Consider the following 18075-nt stretch of genomic DNA (forward strand, 5'->3'; position numbering starts at 1 on the left):
AACACACATTGTTTTTAAAAAAAGTTAATTAATTTGTAAATCTTTTCTCTAACATCTAGAATTTTCCTACCTTTCACCGTTTTTCCAGGCCTGTAAGCCTGGGCCTCTGTTGCCCAGCCACGCCCGAGCTAGGCACCACCCGTCACGCTCAACAAGCGGCTCGCTATCGCCGCCATCTTTGTGAAGGCTGGAGGGGGTGGGCCTGAGCCGAGCGTCGCCACCCGCCGCCATCTTAGTAAAGGCGGGTGGGGCAGGAGTCAGCGCGCGCGACTTGAGTCCGGCCGGGCCTCACGCGGTAGGTTGCGCGGCGGCGTCTCTCTCTCTGCTCTTGAAGCCGGCTCGGGTGGGGGGGCGGGGCTCGGGAGATCGGGGTTCGGCAGATCGGGGGGGGGGGGGTCTCGGGAGATCGGGCCTCGGGAGATCGGGGGGCGCGGCTCGGGAGATCGGGCCTCGGCAGGGCGGGGGGTGGGGCTCAGGACATCGGGGGGGGCGGGGCTCGGGACATCCAGAGATCGGCGTCGGGAGATCAGGGGGCGGGGCTCGGGGACTCCTTCCCCCTTCCCCCCCTCTCCCCCTCCTTCCCCCTTCACCCCCATCGCCGGGAGAGGGTCTGCTGGCTCCCCCCTCCCTTTCTCCCCCCCCTCCTCCCCCCGTCTCCCTCCCCTCCCCTCTCCCTCCTCCCCTTCCTCCCCCCCTCCTCCCCTTCCTCCCCCTCCCTCCTCCCTTCCTCCCTTCCTCCCCCCTCCCTCCTCCCTTCCTCCCCCCTCCCTCCTCCCTTCCTCCCCCCTCCCTCCTCCCTTCCTCCCTCCTCCCTTCCTCCCTCCTCCCTTCCTCCCCCCTCCCTCCTCCCTTCCTCCCCCCTCCCTCCTCCCTTCCTCCCTCCTCCCTTCCTCCCCCCTCCCTCCTCCCTTCCTCCCCCCCTCCTTCCTCCCTTCCTCCCCCCCTCCTCCCCTTCCTTCCTCTCCCCCCTTCCTCCCCCCTCCCTCCTCCCCTCCTCCCCCCTCCTCCCCTTCCTCCCCCTTCCTCCCCCCCCCTCCTCCCCTTCCTCTCCCCTTCCTCCCCCCATCTCCCCTTCCTCCCCCCCTCCTCCCCTTCCTCCCTCCCCCCCTCCTCCCCTTCCTCCCCCCTCCTCCCCTTCCTCCCCCCTCCTCCCCTTCCTCCCCCCTCCTCCCCTTCCTCCCCCCCTCCTCCCCTTCCTCCCCCCCTCCTCCCCTTCCTCCCCCCCTCCTCCCCTCCTCCCCTTCCTCCCCCCCTCCTCCCCTTCCTCCCCTTCCTCCTCCCCTTCCTCCTCCCCTTCCTCCCCCCTCCTCCCCTTCCTCCCCCCCCCCTCCCCTTCCTCCCTCCTCCCCCCTTCTCCTCCTCCTCCTCCTCCTCCTCCTCCTCCTCCCCCTCCTCCTCCTCCTCCTCCCCCCCTCCCCCCAGTCGCGCTCTCTCTTCCCCCCAGTCGCGCCCTCTCTTCCCCCCAGTCACGCTCTCTCTTCCCCCCCAGTCGCGCTCTCTCTTCCCCCCAGTTGCTCTCTCTCTCTCTCTCTTCCAACAACATGCCCTCAAAAATCCCTCGGCACCGCCGGGCACTTTAGCTAGTGGGCAATAAGGAAATGGCAGAGACATTAAACAAATACTTTGTATCTGTCTTCATGGTAGAAGACACAAAAATCATTCTGGAAATAATGGTCTAGAGAGAATGAGGAACTTAAAGAAATCAGTCTAAGTAAAGACATAGTACTGGAGAAATTAATGCGTCTAAGTGGCGACAAATCCCCTGGACCTGACAACCTGCATCCTAGGGTTTTAAAAGAGGTAGCTGCAGAAATAGTGGATGCACTGGTATTAATCTTCCAGAACTCCCTAGATTCTAGAACAGTCCCCAAGGATTGGCAGGTAGCAAACATAGCCCCGCTATTTAAGAAAGGAAGAAGAGAAAAACAGGGAACTATAGACCAATTAGCCTGACATCAGTAGTAGGTAAAATGCTAGAATCTATTATTAGGGCGTGGTAACAGGGCACTTAGAAAATTGTAATATGATTAGGCAGAGTCAACTTGGTTTTATGAAAGGGAAATCGTGTTTGACAAATCTGTTCGAGTTTTTTGAAGATGTAACTAGTAGGATGGTTAAGGGGGAAACCAGTGAATGTGGTGTATTTGGATTTTCAAAAAGCATTCAATAAGGTGCCACACGAGGTTATTACACAAAATTAGGGCTCATGGGATTGGGGGTAATATATTAGCATGGATTGAGGATTGGTTAATGGACAGAAAACAGAGAGTAGGAATAAACGGGACTTTTTCGGGTTGGCAGGCTGTAACTAGTGGGGTACCGCAAGGATCAGTGCTTGAGCCTCAGCTATTTACAATCTATATTAATGACTTGGATCCCTTCATCTAACGTATCCAAGTTTGCTGATACAAAGTTAGGTGGGAAAGTAAGCTGTGAGGAGGACGCAAAGAGGCTGCAGGGTGATATAGACAGGTTGACTGAGTGAGCAAGAACATGGCAAATGGAATACAATGTGGGGAAGTGTGAAGTTATCCACTTTGGTAGGAAAAACAAAAAAGCAGAATATTTTTTGAATGGTGAGAGACTGAGAAATGTTTGCACTCAGAGGAACCTTATACATGAATCACAGAAAGTTAACATGCAGGTACAGCAAGCAATTCGGAAAGCAAATGGTATGTTAGCTTTTGTTACAAAGGGATTAGAGTATAAGAGTAAAGAAGTCTTACTACAATTATACAGTGCATTGGTGAGGCCCCATCTGGAGTACTGTGTACAGTTCTGGTCTCCTTACCTAAGGAAAGACATACTTGCCTTAGAGGGAGTGCAATGAAGATTCACTAGACTGGTTCCTGGGATGAGGAGATTGCCCTATGAGGAGAGAGTGAATAGACTAGGCCTAATTGAAACATATAAAATTCTTAAGGGGCTTGACAAGATTAATGCTGAGAAAATGTTTCCCCTGGCTGAGGAATCTCGAACATGGAGTCACAGTCTCAGAATAAGGGGTTGGCCATTTAGGACTGAGATGAGGAGACATTTCTTCACTGAAAGGGTTGTGAATCTTTTGGAATTCTCTACCCCAGAGAGCTGTGGATGCTCAGTCGTTATTTTCAAGATGGAGATCGATAAACTTTGGGGAATTAAGGGATATGGGGATAGTGCGGGAAGGTGGAGTTGAGGTAGAAGATCAGCCACGATCTTGTTGAATGGCCAAATGGCCTACTCCAGCTCCTAATTCTTATGTTATTAATCAACCTCTCTTGCCCAGAAAGTGAACAATTATAAGTGTGGAGTCCCATTCCTTCAGGTTGTGAATTGTTTTACAAGATTTAAAAAACGTCAAATTTAAAATTTATTTTCTTACTTTTCCTTTCTGTCTCTTTTTCTCCCTCAGTCCAATTTTTCTTTCCCTCTCTTTATTTCTCTTTGTGTACCTGATTTGACATTGAATTTAGCCATTCTAATTCACCCTCCTTCTCAGTCCTTCCTCTGTGTATTTCTGAGATACACTGCTTGCCCCATTGTTCACAAGGGACCAGGTGCCCTGTTGCCCTCGCTGCACCGTTATCAGCTTGCACATTCAGCAACTTTGTGGGCAAAGGCTTTTAAAACCTAAACATGCACGAATAAGTCTATCTAATGGGGCACGCTGCATGATGTCTCACTCCAGAAAATTCTGGCCCATCATAATTGTAATTGTTTAATGCTTTGCTATAAAGCTTGAATCATTTAATAAATGGTCTATAATTCTATTCCTTTCCTTTTACTGCAGAGGGCATACTGAAGCATCATTTGGATTTGCTGCCTAAGCCAGTGATGTTTGAGGCCCTATGTAGTTTTTGATATTTTGTATAAAAAGACATACTGTGAAGCTGCAATATTGTACAAATGGAACTGGACCTAATCATCTACTGTATTAAGCTTGACTCTTTATAAAAGGATTAAAGTCAAGTTAGTATATTACTGATCAATATGTTTTAATAGCAGATACTTTCCTCCTCTTCCCACCTGCCCCCCCCCCCCCCCCCCCCCCACTCCTCCAAAACTTCATTGGCAAGTTTGGGATAAAATCAGATATGAAACATCCCTGGAAAGATGCAGCACATATGTACAAGCACCGCATGGCTGGATTAAATGTTAGACTTTATCTAATGCAGGCAAAAATCCTAAAACATTGTTTTATACCAATTCACCTGCATATCAATCTCGGCAACCTTTGTCAATAGTACTTCACAAATGTAAGTGCAGTGACTTACTTCTATGATCTAAGTACCTCCTGTGATCTAGAAATACCTGTTTACAACAGGCAGAGTTTATTAAAAGATCCATTAAAATATATATTTTCTGCAGTCTGGGTGTGTGACAACCTGCTTGTCACTGGCTCAGACCATAAAACTAGAAATGTGTTAATAAACCTATTAATGGTGGGAGATTTCATATGAAATTGGATGTCAGACTTTCTCAGTAGATTATTGCCAACTTAAATGGGTTTTATTCATAAACTGTAAGTCCGGCAAACAAGAAAATACAATTTGTTTTTACTGGTGAAATATGAAAGCTGGATAAGGTACTATAGTATTAATTAGGTGACTGTGGAGTCCCTTGACAGTCTAACAGCCGTTTAACACATAGTGGCCTAGAAATTCGGTTGGCTTTGCGCCCAGTTTTCGCCCAAAGAGGGCTTTTGCGCCACTTGCTAAACTTCCCCCGATATTCAGCGGTGCGGTAATGGCGGCGTTAGCCAGTAGCGCTGCGCCGCCACCGATGACGTCATCGGTGTGCGCAGTGCCCCGCTACCGCCCCGCTACCAGCCCGACCGCCATATTGAGTTGCGGCCGCCTCTTCCGCGGCGGCCGCAAACAGCGACCAGAAAACGGGGCCTACCTGATGCGGTAGTGGGGCGAGTTAAGGCGGATGTGCGGCCGGCCGCTTTTTCGGCGGCCGCCTGCTCGCACCTCCTTCCCCGGCCTCCTCCACCCGCCCCCCCCCCCCGTGGCATTGCCGGCTGTTTTCCGGGAGCCCGGCACTTCTCCGTGGTGCCGGGCTCATTTGCCGGCACTAGCGAGCGGCGATCGCGCTGTTGCAGGCACCTCCCCCTTAAGAGAGGGAGGAAGGCCTGCAGTACCGCAGCCTGCCGCTCCGCAGCGGGTGGCGCTGCGGCACTTAGCGCGCCGATATTCAGTTTCAGCGCCCCAAGCGGGGGCGCCGAAACCCTTGATTTGCGGACGGCTTCAACTTGGGGCGCTGAAACTGAATATCCGGCGGGCACAAGTGGCTCCACGCGCAGCGGTAATTTCTGGGCGCAAGCGAGCTGGCCGCCCCAAAGTCAATTTCTAGCCCAGTGTGTGATATCTTGGGATGTTTATTTTTTTGGATACATTTTAAGGTTTCTGAATAAAAGTTGCAGTTGCTGCAATATTGTCTGTGGTAGACCTAGTACTGCATTCTCTCACCTTTTGCAATTATGAGTAAAAATTGTAATTTAGAAATTGTCTCCCTGATGTTGACATACTTACCTTCACGGGCAAGTCAGTATTCTAAGTCAGGTTACTAAGAATGATTTCTGAAACCCTAGTGTTAAGCACAGCTTTATTTTCAAGTTAATTGTTAGCCCAAACTGTTTATAAATTTAATGACTAATTTTCAGATTTTGACCTTGGCATTAATATAACCAACTCAATGTACTGTTTATTCAACACACAGCATCTCCAAAAATGGACATTAGTTAGGCAATCTGTTTCTTTGTGTTTGTCCTTAAACCTGAAAGGGCTAGTTTCATGTGGCTTCCTGGAACCCAGTTTGATGCATTTCTGGGTTGTTCTTACTTAATCATTTTCATGAACAAAGTTATACTTTCATGAACAAAGTTATACAAGTGTGAACAAAGGTATGCAATAAATAATAATTGCAGCAGTGAGTTTAAAAAAATACATTCTATAAAGTAGCTTTGGTGCTCAAAAAACTCTTATTTTGAAGCTATGGTTACAATATCTCAAATGCCAAAGAATTTTATTTCTTTCCCCAAAGAATGTCAAGAAATTCCATTTTAACTATTGAGAAATTGATCAGTTTGTAATCTAAACGGGAGCAATAATGAGGTCTTGAGACTTTTATAGGGTCATATTTTATTATTTAATCCCCCCCCCCCCCCCCATCAAAGTTTCCACCAGGACTCTGTAAACAATACAAATACAAATTATGTTGAGAGATTTTAATGCATGTTCATTAAAGAAAGTATATTTTTGGCACAACTGACAGATTGCTAAATGTGGAGGTTTCCAGTATGTAGATGTGATGACTACGCACAAATTGTAGCTTTTAAATTTTGCAAATTGATTCTCTGACATTTTTTTAAAAAGACAATCAGCTGTCAGTTACAAACTGTTGCATGGGTTAACCAAGCCAGTTGATTATTGCATACATTGCATCAGGAATAATACAACTCCTGCCTGGTGTAGTGACATTTTTTTTGAGTCCTAGCTCAGCAATTTGTAAACTTAGTATGGAATCTTTGTTATGTGGGAAGCAAAGCTCTCAAACCCCACGTGCCTTATATTAAGAATCAATCGCCTAGGGAGTAGACTTCTAAACCTGTCACTGAGCTCAATATGATCATAACAAGGCACAACCAGCCGTATAATATGGGTCAGCCAGCTGCACAATACAGTATACAGATACCATGTTCAGAATAGTAGCTGCAAGATAAAAACACACTTCAATAGTGTACTGTTGTAATTTACACTGTGGAGTATTTAGTAGTTTGAAATAAATAAACTTAGGAAAAATTAGCAGCAATTATTGTTCTTTGTCTTTTGATGTTTATCTTTGTTACTATAGTTGTTCTTGCATATACATCTGCAGCACAATCCTGTCATGATTTCCTATGTCATAGCAGTGGTGCTAGAGGAACCTTTCGTAATGAATTGTCCATTGATTGCATAAAATGGAATCCATAGGAACTGCATGGACTATTTTGTAATGAAATTGCATAAGTTTGTAGTATATCCATGTAGAGAGTTGGTCTCCCATTGTCACTTGTTATTGCAGGAAATCACTTTGTTCCTTTTAGAATCCAATAGTTCTGTGAACTCTTTCTGCAGGTTTCTTGCTTTCAAGCTGAATCAAAAACAGCAGTCTGCTGCTACAAGATAAAATGGTGTAAGAATATAATGCCAAACAAGGTGTGTGACATGAGAGGGCACTAGTAAAATAGTTTCTCAGTTCAAAATCTGTAACAAACTCTGTCACTGGCCAAAGTTAATTCTATGCCTGTGTTATCTGATTCTTCAGATACTACAACAAGGAAGTCATTATTACACAAAGTAACACTCAGCAGTTCTACCTATGTTGTATTGATAAAGTAACTGTTCAGTTTACTTCTTTGAGTAAGTTGAATGCCTTTCAATTTTGCTGCTTTAATGTCTGAACATTCCCAGACACCAGATGGCAGCAAAATGAAGGAACATATTTATAACTTGTTCTGTTCAAGCAATAGCTACGTTCTGAATCACAGATTGGGATCCTGATAGATGTGACCTCCTCATTGAACCCATTGTATATTTTTCTAAACTAATCCTATAGGGATCTCACTAGAATTAGAAAATAAACTATTACTCGGTTATATCATTAACTACATTTTGAAGATAACTTTTCATGTCAGTCGTGGCTCTCTCCTCTGAGTCAGAAGGTTATGTGTTCAAGCTCCACTTTAGAGACTTGAGCACATAATCCAGCCTGACACTCCAGTGTAGTACTGAGGGAGTGCTGCACTGTCAGAGGTGGCTTTCAGATGAAATATTAAACCAGAACCCTGTCTGCCCTCTCAGGAGGACGTAAAAGATCCCATGGCACTATTTCGAAGAAAAGCAGGGGAGTTCTACCGGTGTCCTAGCCAATATTCATTCCTAAAACAGATTATCTGGTCATTATTACATTGCTGTTTGTGGGACCTTGCTGTCTGCAAATTGGCTGCTGCATTTCTTACATTACAACAGTGACAACACGTCAAAAGTACTTCATTGGCTGTAAAGCACTTTGGGACATCATGAGGTTGTTAAAGGTGTTATATAAATGCAAGTCCTTATATTTTTATAAATCGCTTTATTCATTTTTTTCAAACTGCAAATACATTGTGAATTTGCTTGATGTCTTTAATCATTTCAGTAGTTTAAATTGATAAATCTGTTTCTCCAAAAGAAGTTTACCATTTTTTATTCCATGACCAATTCAGGATTTTTTTAACCTCCTCACAATGTGGAGAACTATAAATAGGAGATCTTCTCTGGGACAAAAACAGAATTGCTAGAAACATTCAGCAAGTCAGGCAACTTCTAGGGTGAGAAGAGATGGATTAACGTTTTGGGAGTGGACCCCTCGTTAAAGCACTTTTGGTGGATGTGTACGGGGATGAAGCTGACGCCCTTGCTAAGGATGGATCGTTCAGAATCAGAAAGGGAAAGGCCAGAGAGGATACTGAAAATATGGCAAAGGGTGAGATTGAAAGGAGAGGTAGGGGTCAGAAGAAAGTGAAGCGGGATCAGGAGGTAGGCTGGCATCCAACTGTTATTGAAGCTTGCGGTTCTTGCTACCTGACGAGCACTGGATAAGATAATGGATGATATGGAACTGAAAACCAGGACAGCTCTGAAATAGTGAGTTAGTGCTGCTGAAGAGAGGGGTCAAGAGCATGCTTGTGATATGGAGGAGAGGCTGGATTCATGGTTAGAGGAACATTGAATATCATGGAGATGTTGATTATGGGTGGATGAGAAAAAGGAAGAGTGATATTTGAGCTGGAATCCAAATTCTGAATCTGAGCTGGAGACAGGTGCTGAAAAGAGATGTGGCTGTGAAAGCGAATCTTGGCAAATACATAAATACATGATGAAGAACAAGACGGGAATGAGATAGTAGTGAAGGTAAACCAGGTAAAAGGGACAAATCACATCAAAGAGAGTAATAGACCTTTTTCAGGGTAGCCATTCCCGGAAGGGAAGTGGCAATGAATTAAACAATATAAACAGAAAGCAAAAAAATTGCAGGCGCTGGAAATCTGAAACAAAAACAGAAAATGCTGGAAACACTGAGGCCCGTATTTTCCGACCCCCACGGGTGTGTACGAGCTGTGTACACACCCATAAGGGCCTCGCAAGTGCCGGTTTCAGGCATGCGAAGCGCATGCGCGGAAAACCGGCACTTCCAATCTGTCAAGAATCCTCTTGACAGATCATCCGCCTGCCCTGGAAAAGGGCCTCTGCAGGGTTGAGAGTGCCGCTTTCTGCACAACCTCCGCCCGCTGAAAACCGTTAAAAATCTTACGTCTGGCAAAGAGCAAAAGAGTTTAAAAAAGTAAAAAAATATTTTTTTCCACTCATTTATAATTTAGAAATACTTTTAAAAAAGGTAAGTTTATTTTTAGCCACATAAAAAAATTTAATTATTTTTTCAAAAAAATACATTTTTGTTTAAAATATTTAATTTTATGTCATTTTAAATAGGTGATTTACAAAAATTATTTAATGTTTTAGTGTGTTTTTTGAGTGATCCCCATTCATACTTTTGACAGATCTATGCGGAGCGACCTGTCAAAAGTATGAAGGGGGGATTCCCTTCTTTGGTTCCCCATGGCCCGCATGATCTGAGGTACGCTTGCGAACCGCCTGCGCCCCTGGGATACCTAGGTCTCTGCGCACAGCGCGCACCAGGGGAGGCCCAGGAGCCAGCAGGTAAGTTCGTAGATATTTCCAGATCGGACGCAGGAAGCCTCCGGGCCGGATTTTCCGATCGATGTAGATCAGGTAGCATCTGTGGAGAGAACAGATGAGTTAACGTTTTCAGGTGTGGAACATTTATCAAAACTGTTTATAGGGCACTGTTTATGATTTTATAGAATGTATAGAAACATAGGGGAAGGTTTCCACTGTCTGCAGTGAAATTGTAACCAAATGTATAATGAACACTTTACAACCTCATTACAAACAAAGAAACTCTCTTCCCCCACCAATGAATTCCTACCTGATAGAGAAACCTTTTTAAACATTTGCTTTTTGAGTCCTGTATGCATTACCCTCCTGAATTTGTAAAGAACCAGTGATTTCAGTTATTTTGTTTAATTCTGACCCTTTCCTGTGTAAAAAGTGGAAGTTACTTTCCCTTAGTCCTCACACCCTCACCTTAAAAAAAATATATATATCCCAATATTTTGTTACAAAAATAATCTGTTAGCACTTTTGAGGGAAATGGTGAGGAGTTTTAGTGAACCTCACTTCTCTAGTTTATAAGATATTAAACTGAAAGTCAGTACTATATTACAGCAAACAAACATTTAAAGACACATGCTCATGTTCAGTCCCTGATTGATTTACAGGTGCAACAGTTGTGACTTTGCTACAACAAATATGAATGGCTTAAAGTGTCATATGAGGCGCCATCCACAGGAACCACAGGCTGTTCAGTTGCTGGAACAGTACAAGTAAGTAAATTCTAAACAGACAATTCTGTAGTTGCAAATGAATAAATAAAATCTTTATTTTCTTTATGATGGAAAATTGTGTTTTAATATAAAATTTGTCAAAATTGCAAGACTAAATTGAAGATAAATCAATGTGTGGCTCGTATTCACTCATTTTAGTTTGCCTAGCTACCATACCGTAGGTTTGTTCAAGTATGGTACTTCAAGGAGCTGCCCTGTTCAACAATTGGAGGGGGGGGGGAATTATCCATTCCTAGCATTTGTTACTTCACTGACTTTTAAAGCTGTCCAGACTTCATAAGCTGTATTTGAATCCCAGCTGGATATACTGTTTGCTATTTCCAGACTTAAGGATGATAGCCATTCATGATGCTAATCTACCAATGCTCACACTAGCTTTTGAACTGTCAGACAATGAATCAAAGCTACAGCAAACAATACTGCTTGTTAAGTGGAGATATGTAAAATACTGTGAGGTACTTTTCTATATTCGCCCTCATCTAGAGTTAAATTTGGTCTAAACCATTTTCTAATCCTTGTTTTAAGTGTTTATCACTAAAACATGAGTCTGAAGAGCATTTTAGTAAAGTACCAATTGTTATGTATATTCCTAACACACTTCCACTCATTTCACTAATTCATTTAAATTACTTTTTAAAATGTGACAATGTGGAGGCATGCCTTTATGTGCAGATGCTATAATCTGGTGCAGCCAAATAGTTGGTGAGTTCATTGTTGGGGGTGGGCCTTCTGGTATTCAAATAATAAAGCAGTGGAAAATGACTGAAGAATGCATATATTTATGTGTGATTATGTTACTTGTTTAAAAATCAATCCCTCTGGCTCCTAAATGCTTATGGAAAGTGTTGAAGTATATTTACCAGCTTTAAGTAGTTTCTTCCAATTAATGAATTTTAGATTTTTCCCCTTGGTGCCCCTGAATAGTAAGTGCTTTAAACTTTAGAATGTATTTAAATATGGTAACCAGCGAAGAAAGTTTAAAGTGTTAAATCATTGCATATCCATTTGATTACATCATATAATATACAGCATAATTTGGGGAGTTCAGAAAAATCCTTAACAAACAAACCATGGACCTGCAGTTTAAGAATCTGAGTTGCATGATCTTTGTAAAGTTAGAATATGAGATTCTACTTTTCACCAGGTGTTTGAGGAGCAGGAAATGTTTTCCTTCCTTGTTATATTTCTTTGTTTATTTACCCTGTTAAATTATCACTGCTATCTCCAGCCAGGAGAGCAAGTCGGCCTGGATCACCAGCTTTGTTGTAGCCATTGTTGTTGCATCTCTTCTGATTGCCCAAGAACTTGAAACTTAGCCATTGGTAATGGACTCGTTTGAATATTAATCAAGATTGCAATTCAGATTTGTGACTCTTTGGTTAAGGGTCTTCTTTCTATAGCTATGAGACTACTTGATTATATTGGGTTTTATTAATATTGTATTTACCTGGATGAAAACAAAAATGCAGATCAATTTATCTGGTTTTGTTTCTTGATAGGTGTTCTCTATGTGGTTATGTGTGTAGCCATCCTCCATCTTTGAAGTCTCATATGTGGAAACATGCAAGTGACCAAAATTATAATTATGAACAGGTGAATAAGGCCATAAATGAAGCCATTTCTCAGAGCAGCAGGTGAGAATAAATGCATTTGATAGTGGAAGCTTCTAATGGTCCCTTTGTTGTGAGCATTTGATTCAACTGTGGGTAATTGAACATCTTCAGATTTAGTAATTGCACTAAGCACTGTTTGATCAACTGTGATTTAAATAATTTTCAATGCTAGGTTGCACTCTATTTGTAGAGGTAGTAATTTATATTTATGGTTGTGTAGAAGAAGAGGGTTGCTAGGCATGGAGATGTTCTTCTCTTTGGGTTGGGGGGGGGGGGGCGAGGAGATGGTCTGCATTCCTAAGGCCCTGATTTTTGGTGAAGGGACTCCCATCTCACAGGCCTTCAATTCCCATTATTTCTCATAGGGAGGGGAGGAGAAGGTGAGGGAGTTAGTAAGTGTACTTCCTCCACCAGTGGGAGAGAAAGCTTTCTTCACTGGGGACATGATTTTCTTCTAGGTGGGGGAGAAGAGAGATTTTGGGTGACAATGGGGAGGCAGGCTATGAAGATCCCAATTCCAATTTTCTACTCAAGTGGGGAGGAATTTGTAGGTAGGGATTCTCCTAACAGCTACTGACTTCAAATAGTTAATTATCTGCAAGCTGAAGTTGGGGCCAGGTAAACAAGTTGTGGTGAACTATTCATTCCAGCAGGGCAAGTTATGAGGGGAGAGTGTTGGTGTTCAGGGACGCAAACGTCATCATACGCAGGCCACTTCACTGTATCCAGCGAGTCACATTTCAGGAGACACTGACACCTAATGTAGCATATATGGGATGGCAGTGGGTGAGGAGATTGATGCTGTGAAATTTAAATTTTTTAGAGGGTCGAGACACACTGGTAAGCTCGGCCCTAGATAGCTTTATCTTGCACTGCCACCAGAGTCCCCAAAAGGACAGGTGGCCTTGTGAAAGCACTGGCTGAAGAAACATTTTAAGGATTATTTCTAGCCTAAAGAAAGGGGCATTAAAAAAAAATCATCTCCACCCAGTATGGCACCAATTCATAGCTGAGGGGAGGAAAACTACCTGTTCCACTGTGTCACCCAGTGGCTGCATCCTGCAACTACAGTGTCAAAGACTGTCTCATTAATGAGAAAATCATATTTAAAAAGTGACAGGCCAGGTGTCACCCGGTGTGGACACAATTAATATGGAACAAACCATAGCACTTTTGAATGGAAAATGACAGGAAGTAGCATTTTTTATATATATTTGGTAAACTTATTTACTCTGTATTTTATATCAAATCTCTAACTTGTTTTAGGTCTCAAGAGCCCCAGAAGAAATCTTCGGCTGAGGATGTTGAAGAAATATCATCACCACCATCAGTTCCTCCTCTTTCTATAAATTCTGATAAGCTTGTGTCAACTCCAGAGACAATGGGCCGCATTACTGATGAAACCAGAAGCCCTGAAAAGTGCCAGAAGTTGAATTCAGACATAAATGTCTCTGATTCACCAGGAAAAAGTGGAAGCCAGACTCGTGCTGGCATGGAGTACTGTGTCCTACTATTCTGTTGCTGTATCTGCGGATATGAATCCACCAGTAAAGAGCTGTTGATGGATCACATGAAGGAGCATGAGGGCGAGATCATTAACATCATCCTCAACAAGGACCAATGCTCTCAGGCTGAACAGAGCGGCTCTGACTAAATTAAACCTGGAAAAATTATACTTGCAGTACATATTGGCTCTTTGTGGATGAAGTCATGAAATAAGCTTGTACTAGTGTGAACAAAAAGTGAATGTCAACATTTTAAAAAGTGATTTTTGTCTTTTTTAAATGTCAACATTACAGTTCTCACCTTTGTAAGAATTTACTGCAAGTAATAACTTTCATATCAATAACCTAGAAGCAAGCAAAATGCTCGAAGATCATTTTGATATTTCAATTTCTTACACTGCTCCATCCCGTGTCCTAAATACTGGCGTTTTAGGTACAGATGATATTTCTGTATTTATTTAACTTTTTTTATATTTATGCATGTAGTTTTCAGCTGTTACATGGCAGTGAAGTTATTGTATTCACAATGCACTTTGCTCATGGTGCTAATTTATAATCGTATCACTGAACAAATCTTTAAGGACAACGATGGGTGAAGGAGTAGTTGAGTGGAAGCTTGTCCTTGTTAAGTAGCAGTATAAATTTAGGCTTGGAATAAAGGTTTTATTCAAAGCTTTGATTAGTGCCACAATTTTCCAGGGAACTATTCTTGTCTAAGTCTACACAGGTTTTCCTCTACTTATGAATTACATCAGGTTGACTTTAAACACAGAAGAAAATGCTGGAAAAACTCAGCAGGTCAGGCAACATCCGTGGAGAGAAATTTGAGTTGACGTTTCGGGTTGGACCCTTCTTCAGGTCCAACCCGAAACGTCAACTCAAATTTCTCTCCACGGATGTTGCCTGACCTGCTGAGTTTTTCCAGCATTTTCTGTTGTTATTTCGGATTTCCAACATCTGCAGTATTTTGCTATCGTGACTTTAAACACAATCTGATTCCACTCCAAATAGGAAGGAAAAGAACATTATCTGAGTAACTTGACGCATATTAGCACATTTTTTGTACATCTTTGAAAGGCCGTCATGCTTTAATCTGCCTGATATCATTTTTTCTTGTTCCGTGAATACCTAATTTTACTACAGACAGATTATCTTTTAAATTCCATACAATACTGTTGAGTTATTTCAAAGGGATCAGAAATTCACCTCTGTTCCAGCCATAGTGTACACTGACATTTTAAAACTTTTTTATTTGGAGGAGTGGGTAACTGCTAACTTATTATACCTTTTAGTTCAGATCAGTATTTAAGGTTTGGGAACATTCATTCACAAGGGCTTTGATGCTTCAGACTGAAAATATCTAGACATTGAGATCTATATTTAAAGGGAGTATATCAAATCTGCATTTTAGTATGTTGTATCACAAGTGGAAATTATTCAAAAGCATCTTTAAAGGAATAATAGTTCTAGAGCCATTAACTCCTCAGAGGTTTGCCCTGGGCTTTTGTTGGTGCAGTTCAGTATCCAACAACAAGAGACTGCCACTGACATTTTTTTTTAAATTAGCATTTTGACTTGAAATGGGTCCTTGAAGTTTATAACCTTGATTTTACTACTTAAAATTATGATTTCCCTCATTTTGTAAGAAATATTGCACTGAATCATATAAGCTGAACAAGCAGTATAAGGTACCTCGCTAAGATTCAACTTACGACAGATGAAATAGTCCATTTGAGAGCAGGGGAATCCACCTAAAATTTGGCAATGTAATTGAAGATTTAAAATTTATGCTGGATTTACTTTTAACAGACACAAGAGAAAGTTGATGTGAATAAAATTTAAAAGATGTAAGAAGATTTTTACAATGAGTTAAATGTTTTCCTTTTAATGCAGGTATTGTGACTAAATGATAGTTAAGCAACTTGTGGTTTTACCTTTGAATTTACTGTTCATTTTTGAACTTTATTGTTCAAATTTTAAAACACCGTGAAATTTTAACTGTTTAGTTTGATCAATAAACTGGCCTTATAAACAGCAATTAAAACAGTCTAAAATCTATTTAAAATCGAAATATGTATGAGGAAATATTTTGCTGTTTACACCCATAGTATCTAAAATGAAGATAAGCCCTTTGAGAAATATGAAGACAGCACTATCTTGCAAATGTTTGGCAAAACTGGTATTTGGGATGTAAGAAAAGCCAGAAGAACAGTGTGCTGTTTTCATCATGAACCCTACCACAAACAAGTAAGGGAACAACGCATTTCAATAAGAACTGTTACGGTGCTACGTGTTTGTCAACAGATAAGAAGAGGTTTGCCAAACACTTTCCCATGAATTTGGTGTCTCTTTAAAACATGAAGATTGTGTTTCAGCGAGGATATCCTTGCCTATTGCGAGGTAAATTTGTACTGAATATTCAGTGGCAAATGCATTTGCCATTGCCCAGGAAAACATATTGTATGTATTAAACATTAGTCACTTTCTTTGTTACTTGAAAGGAAATGCGAAGGTTGAACTTTAGCTGACTTTTCACATTTTCAAAGCTTTGAATATTGGCAATTACTTTGCACCACAGATTTACTGGAAATCACTATAATAGCCTATTTCCACTGTCTAAAATGGGTAAAAGCAATGCTGGTTAAGCCCAATTTTTTGGTTATATTAGCCACGTAAATTGACATCATATCTGGGAATGTAATTGGAACCCGTTTAGATTGGTTTGAATGTTTACCTGAAAACGAGCAGTTCAATCTGATCTTTTGAATGTTCTCTACATTTGACGGTGTTTCAATTATATTGGGAAACATAGAATGATAAGTGATCAATTTTCTATCCGTTTAAACCTTTGTGATCTTGCAAATTATTTCTAATATGATTCCATATACATAATCCCTTTAGATTTAACTAGCATTTACCTCTGACAGTCTGGAACTTTTGTGGTCAGTGGTATAACAATGTGGCTATAAAGGACCCAGAGTGTGAAGTTAAAAGCTAACCATGTTAATCAGTGTGCTGGTTGCAAACCTATTTTAATATATATTTGGTAGCAATCATTTGTTGCAGATGCGTTTATAAGCAACAAAAACTATTGGCAATATTCAAGCTTTATAGAAAGCCTTTATTGTCCTAAAACTAAAATTGCCAACATAAAATATCTTTTTCCTTTTATATTAATGGCAGAAATTATGAAAAGAGTAATATTTGGGGGTTTATTAATGGTTTTATTCAAATTGTTCTCATTTTAATAATTTGATTTTGCTTTTTTTTCGTGTTTACAAAGAAGCAACATATGTGCTTTGTAAATTAAAATGGGTACTTTGCACAGTAACTTTCAAGAAATAATTTTTTTTAAATGTGTTACTTTTGTTACCATCCCTGTGGTGCAAAGGTTATTAATACTTAATGTGTCTCCTAAAACTTAGCAGTGTTTGCAAAAACTTTGTGAAACCTCAGTGGACTGGCAGTTATATGAATGACAATGGGAAGCAATAACAGTAATGACAAAGGGACTTGGTTGAGTGGGCTGCTAACATACCAACTGCTGTTACTTGAGAATGTGTAATACCCTATTTGTACTGCCTACGAGGTGAATGGATCTGGAAAAGTTCTGGTTTTGTCCCAATTATACCTATTTAGTACATTATTTAGACCACCAACAGTGAAAAGTCTGATATAATCTGGTTTCTAAAGTGTCATTGTTTATATGGCTATTTGCAAACCAGATAAAAACTGATTTGGTTTCAAATTACAATATAAATTCCTACATTACAACAGTGACTCCACTTCAAAAGTACTTCATTGGCTGTAAAGCACTTTGGGACGTCCGGTGGTCGTGAAAGGTGCTATATAAATGCAAGTCGTCTTTCTATAAATGGGACTAAGACTTTGAGAAACTGAATCCATTGTGGCTGTTGTAGCCTATTGATATACAAGGCAACATCCTATTGATGTAAATAATTGTGAGTTCAACTTAATATATGCAGAGAACTTGACATACTATATAATGCCCGTGCTCACGTGTAAAATCTCAAAATCTTACACAAATTCTACTACTGACTAGAGTAATCAAAGCCAATTGTAAGCCAACATTATTAACCTATTTTACATTCTACGGTGAGTTAAAGTGACTGACACTGGGGTAGAGGACTAAGGGGGTGTGGGAGAGAATATTTCTTTCAATAGTTAGAGGTTGTAAAAAAAAAAATGCTTGAAACAGCTGTTTGTATAAAGTTCCATATATTTAAGAATAAATTATGGATAGTGGTGTTTCCAGGCTAGAGGGCTGAAAGGATAACGGTAAGGATCTATATCTAAATGTTGGTGTCAGAAAGATTTTTGTTCCTCTTTAAGCAGGATTCAGCTTGGTTAGTAAGGATTTTACAAGTACACCCTCATTACTGAATCCTGAATCATTACGAGGTTGACTGAAAGATTAAGTACTGTGCATCATTGGTAGACAGAA

At 41.2% G+C, this 18075-nt stretch overlaps 1 protein-coding gene across 1 annotated transcript in view; it reads left to right on the forward strand.

Annotated features, from left to right (window-relative positions):
- Positions 1–14461, forward strand: part of znf507 (zinc finger protein 507) — a 60960-nt gene extending 46499 nt beyond the window's left edge. Inside the window, exons 5-7 of the mRNA XM_085991567.1 lie at positions 10367–10471; positions 11992–12126; positions 13372–14461. Coding sequence (XP_085847693.1) covers positions 10367–10471; positions 11992–12126; positions 13372–13759 — 628 coding nt within the window. The 3' untranslated portion in view covers positions 13760–14461. The remainder of the gene's footprint in view (positions 1–10366; positions 10472–11991; positions 12127–13371) is intronic.
- The last annotated feature ends 3614 nt before the right edge of the window (positions 14462–18075 follow it).

This window comes from Somniosus microcephalus, chromosome 6, assembly GCF_052327205.1.
Source record: "Somniosus microcephalus isolate GS21.2 chromosome 6, FLI_Smic_1.0, whole genome shotgun sequence".
NCBI classification, from domain to species: Eukaryota; Metazoa; Chordata; class Chondrichthyes; order Squaliformes; family Somniosidae; genus Somniosus; species Somniosus microcephalus.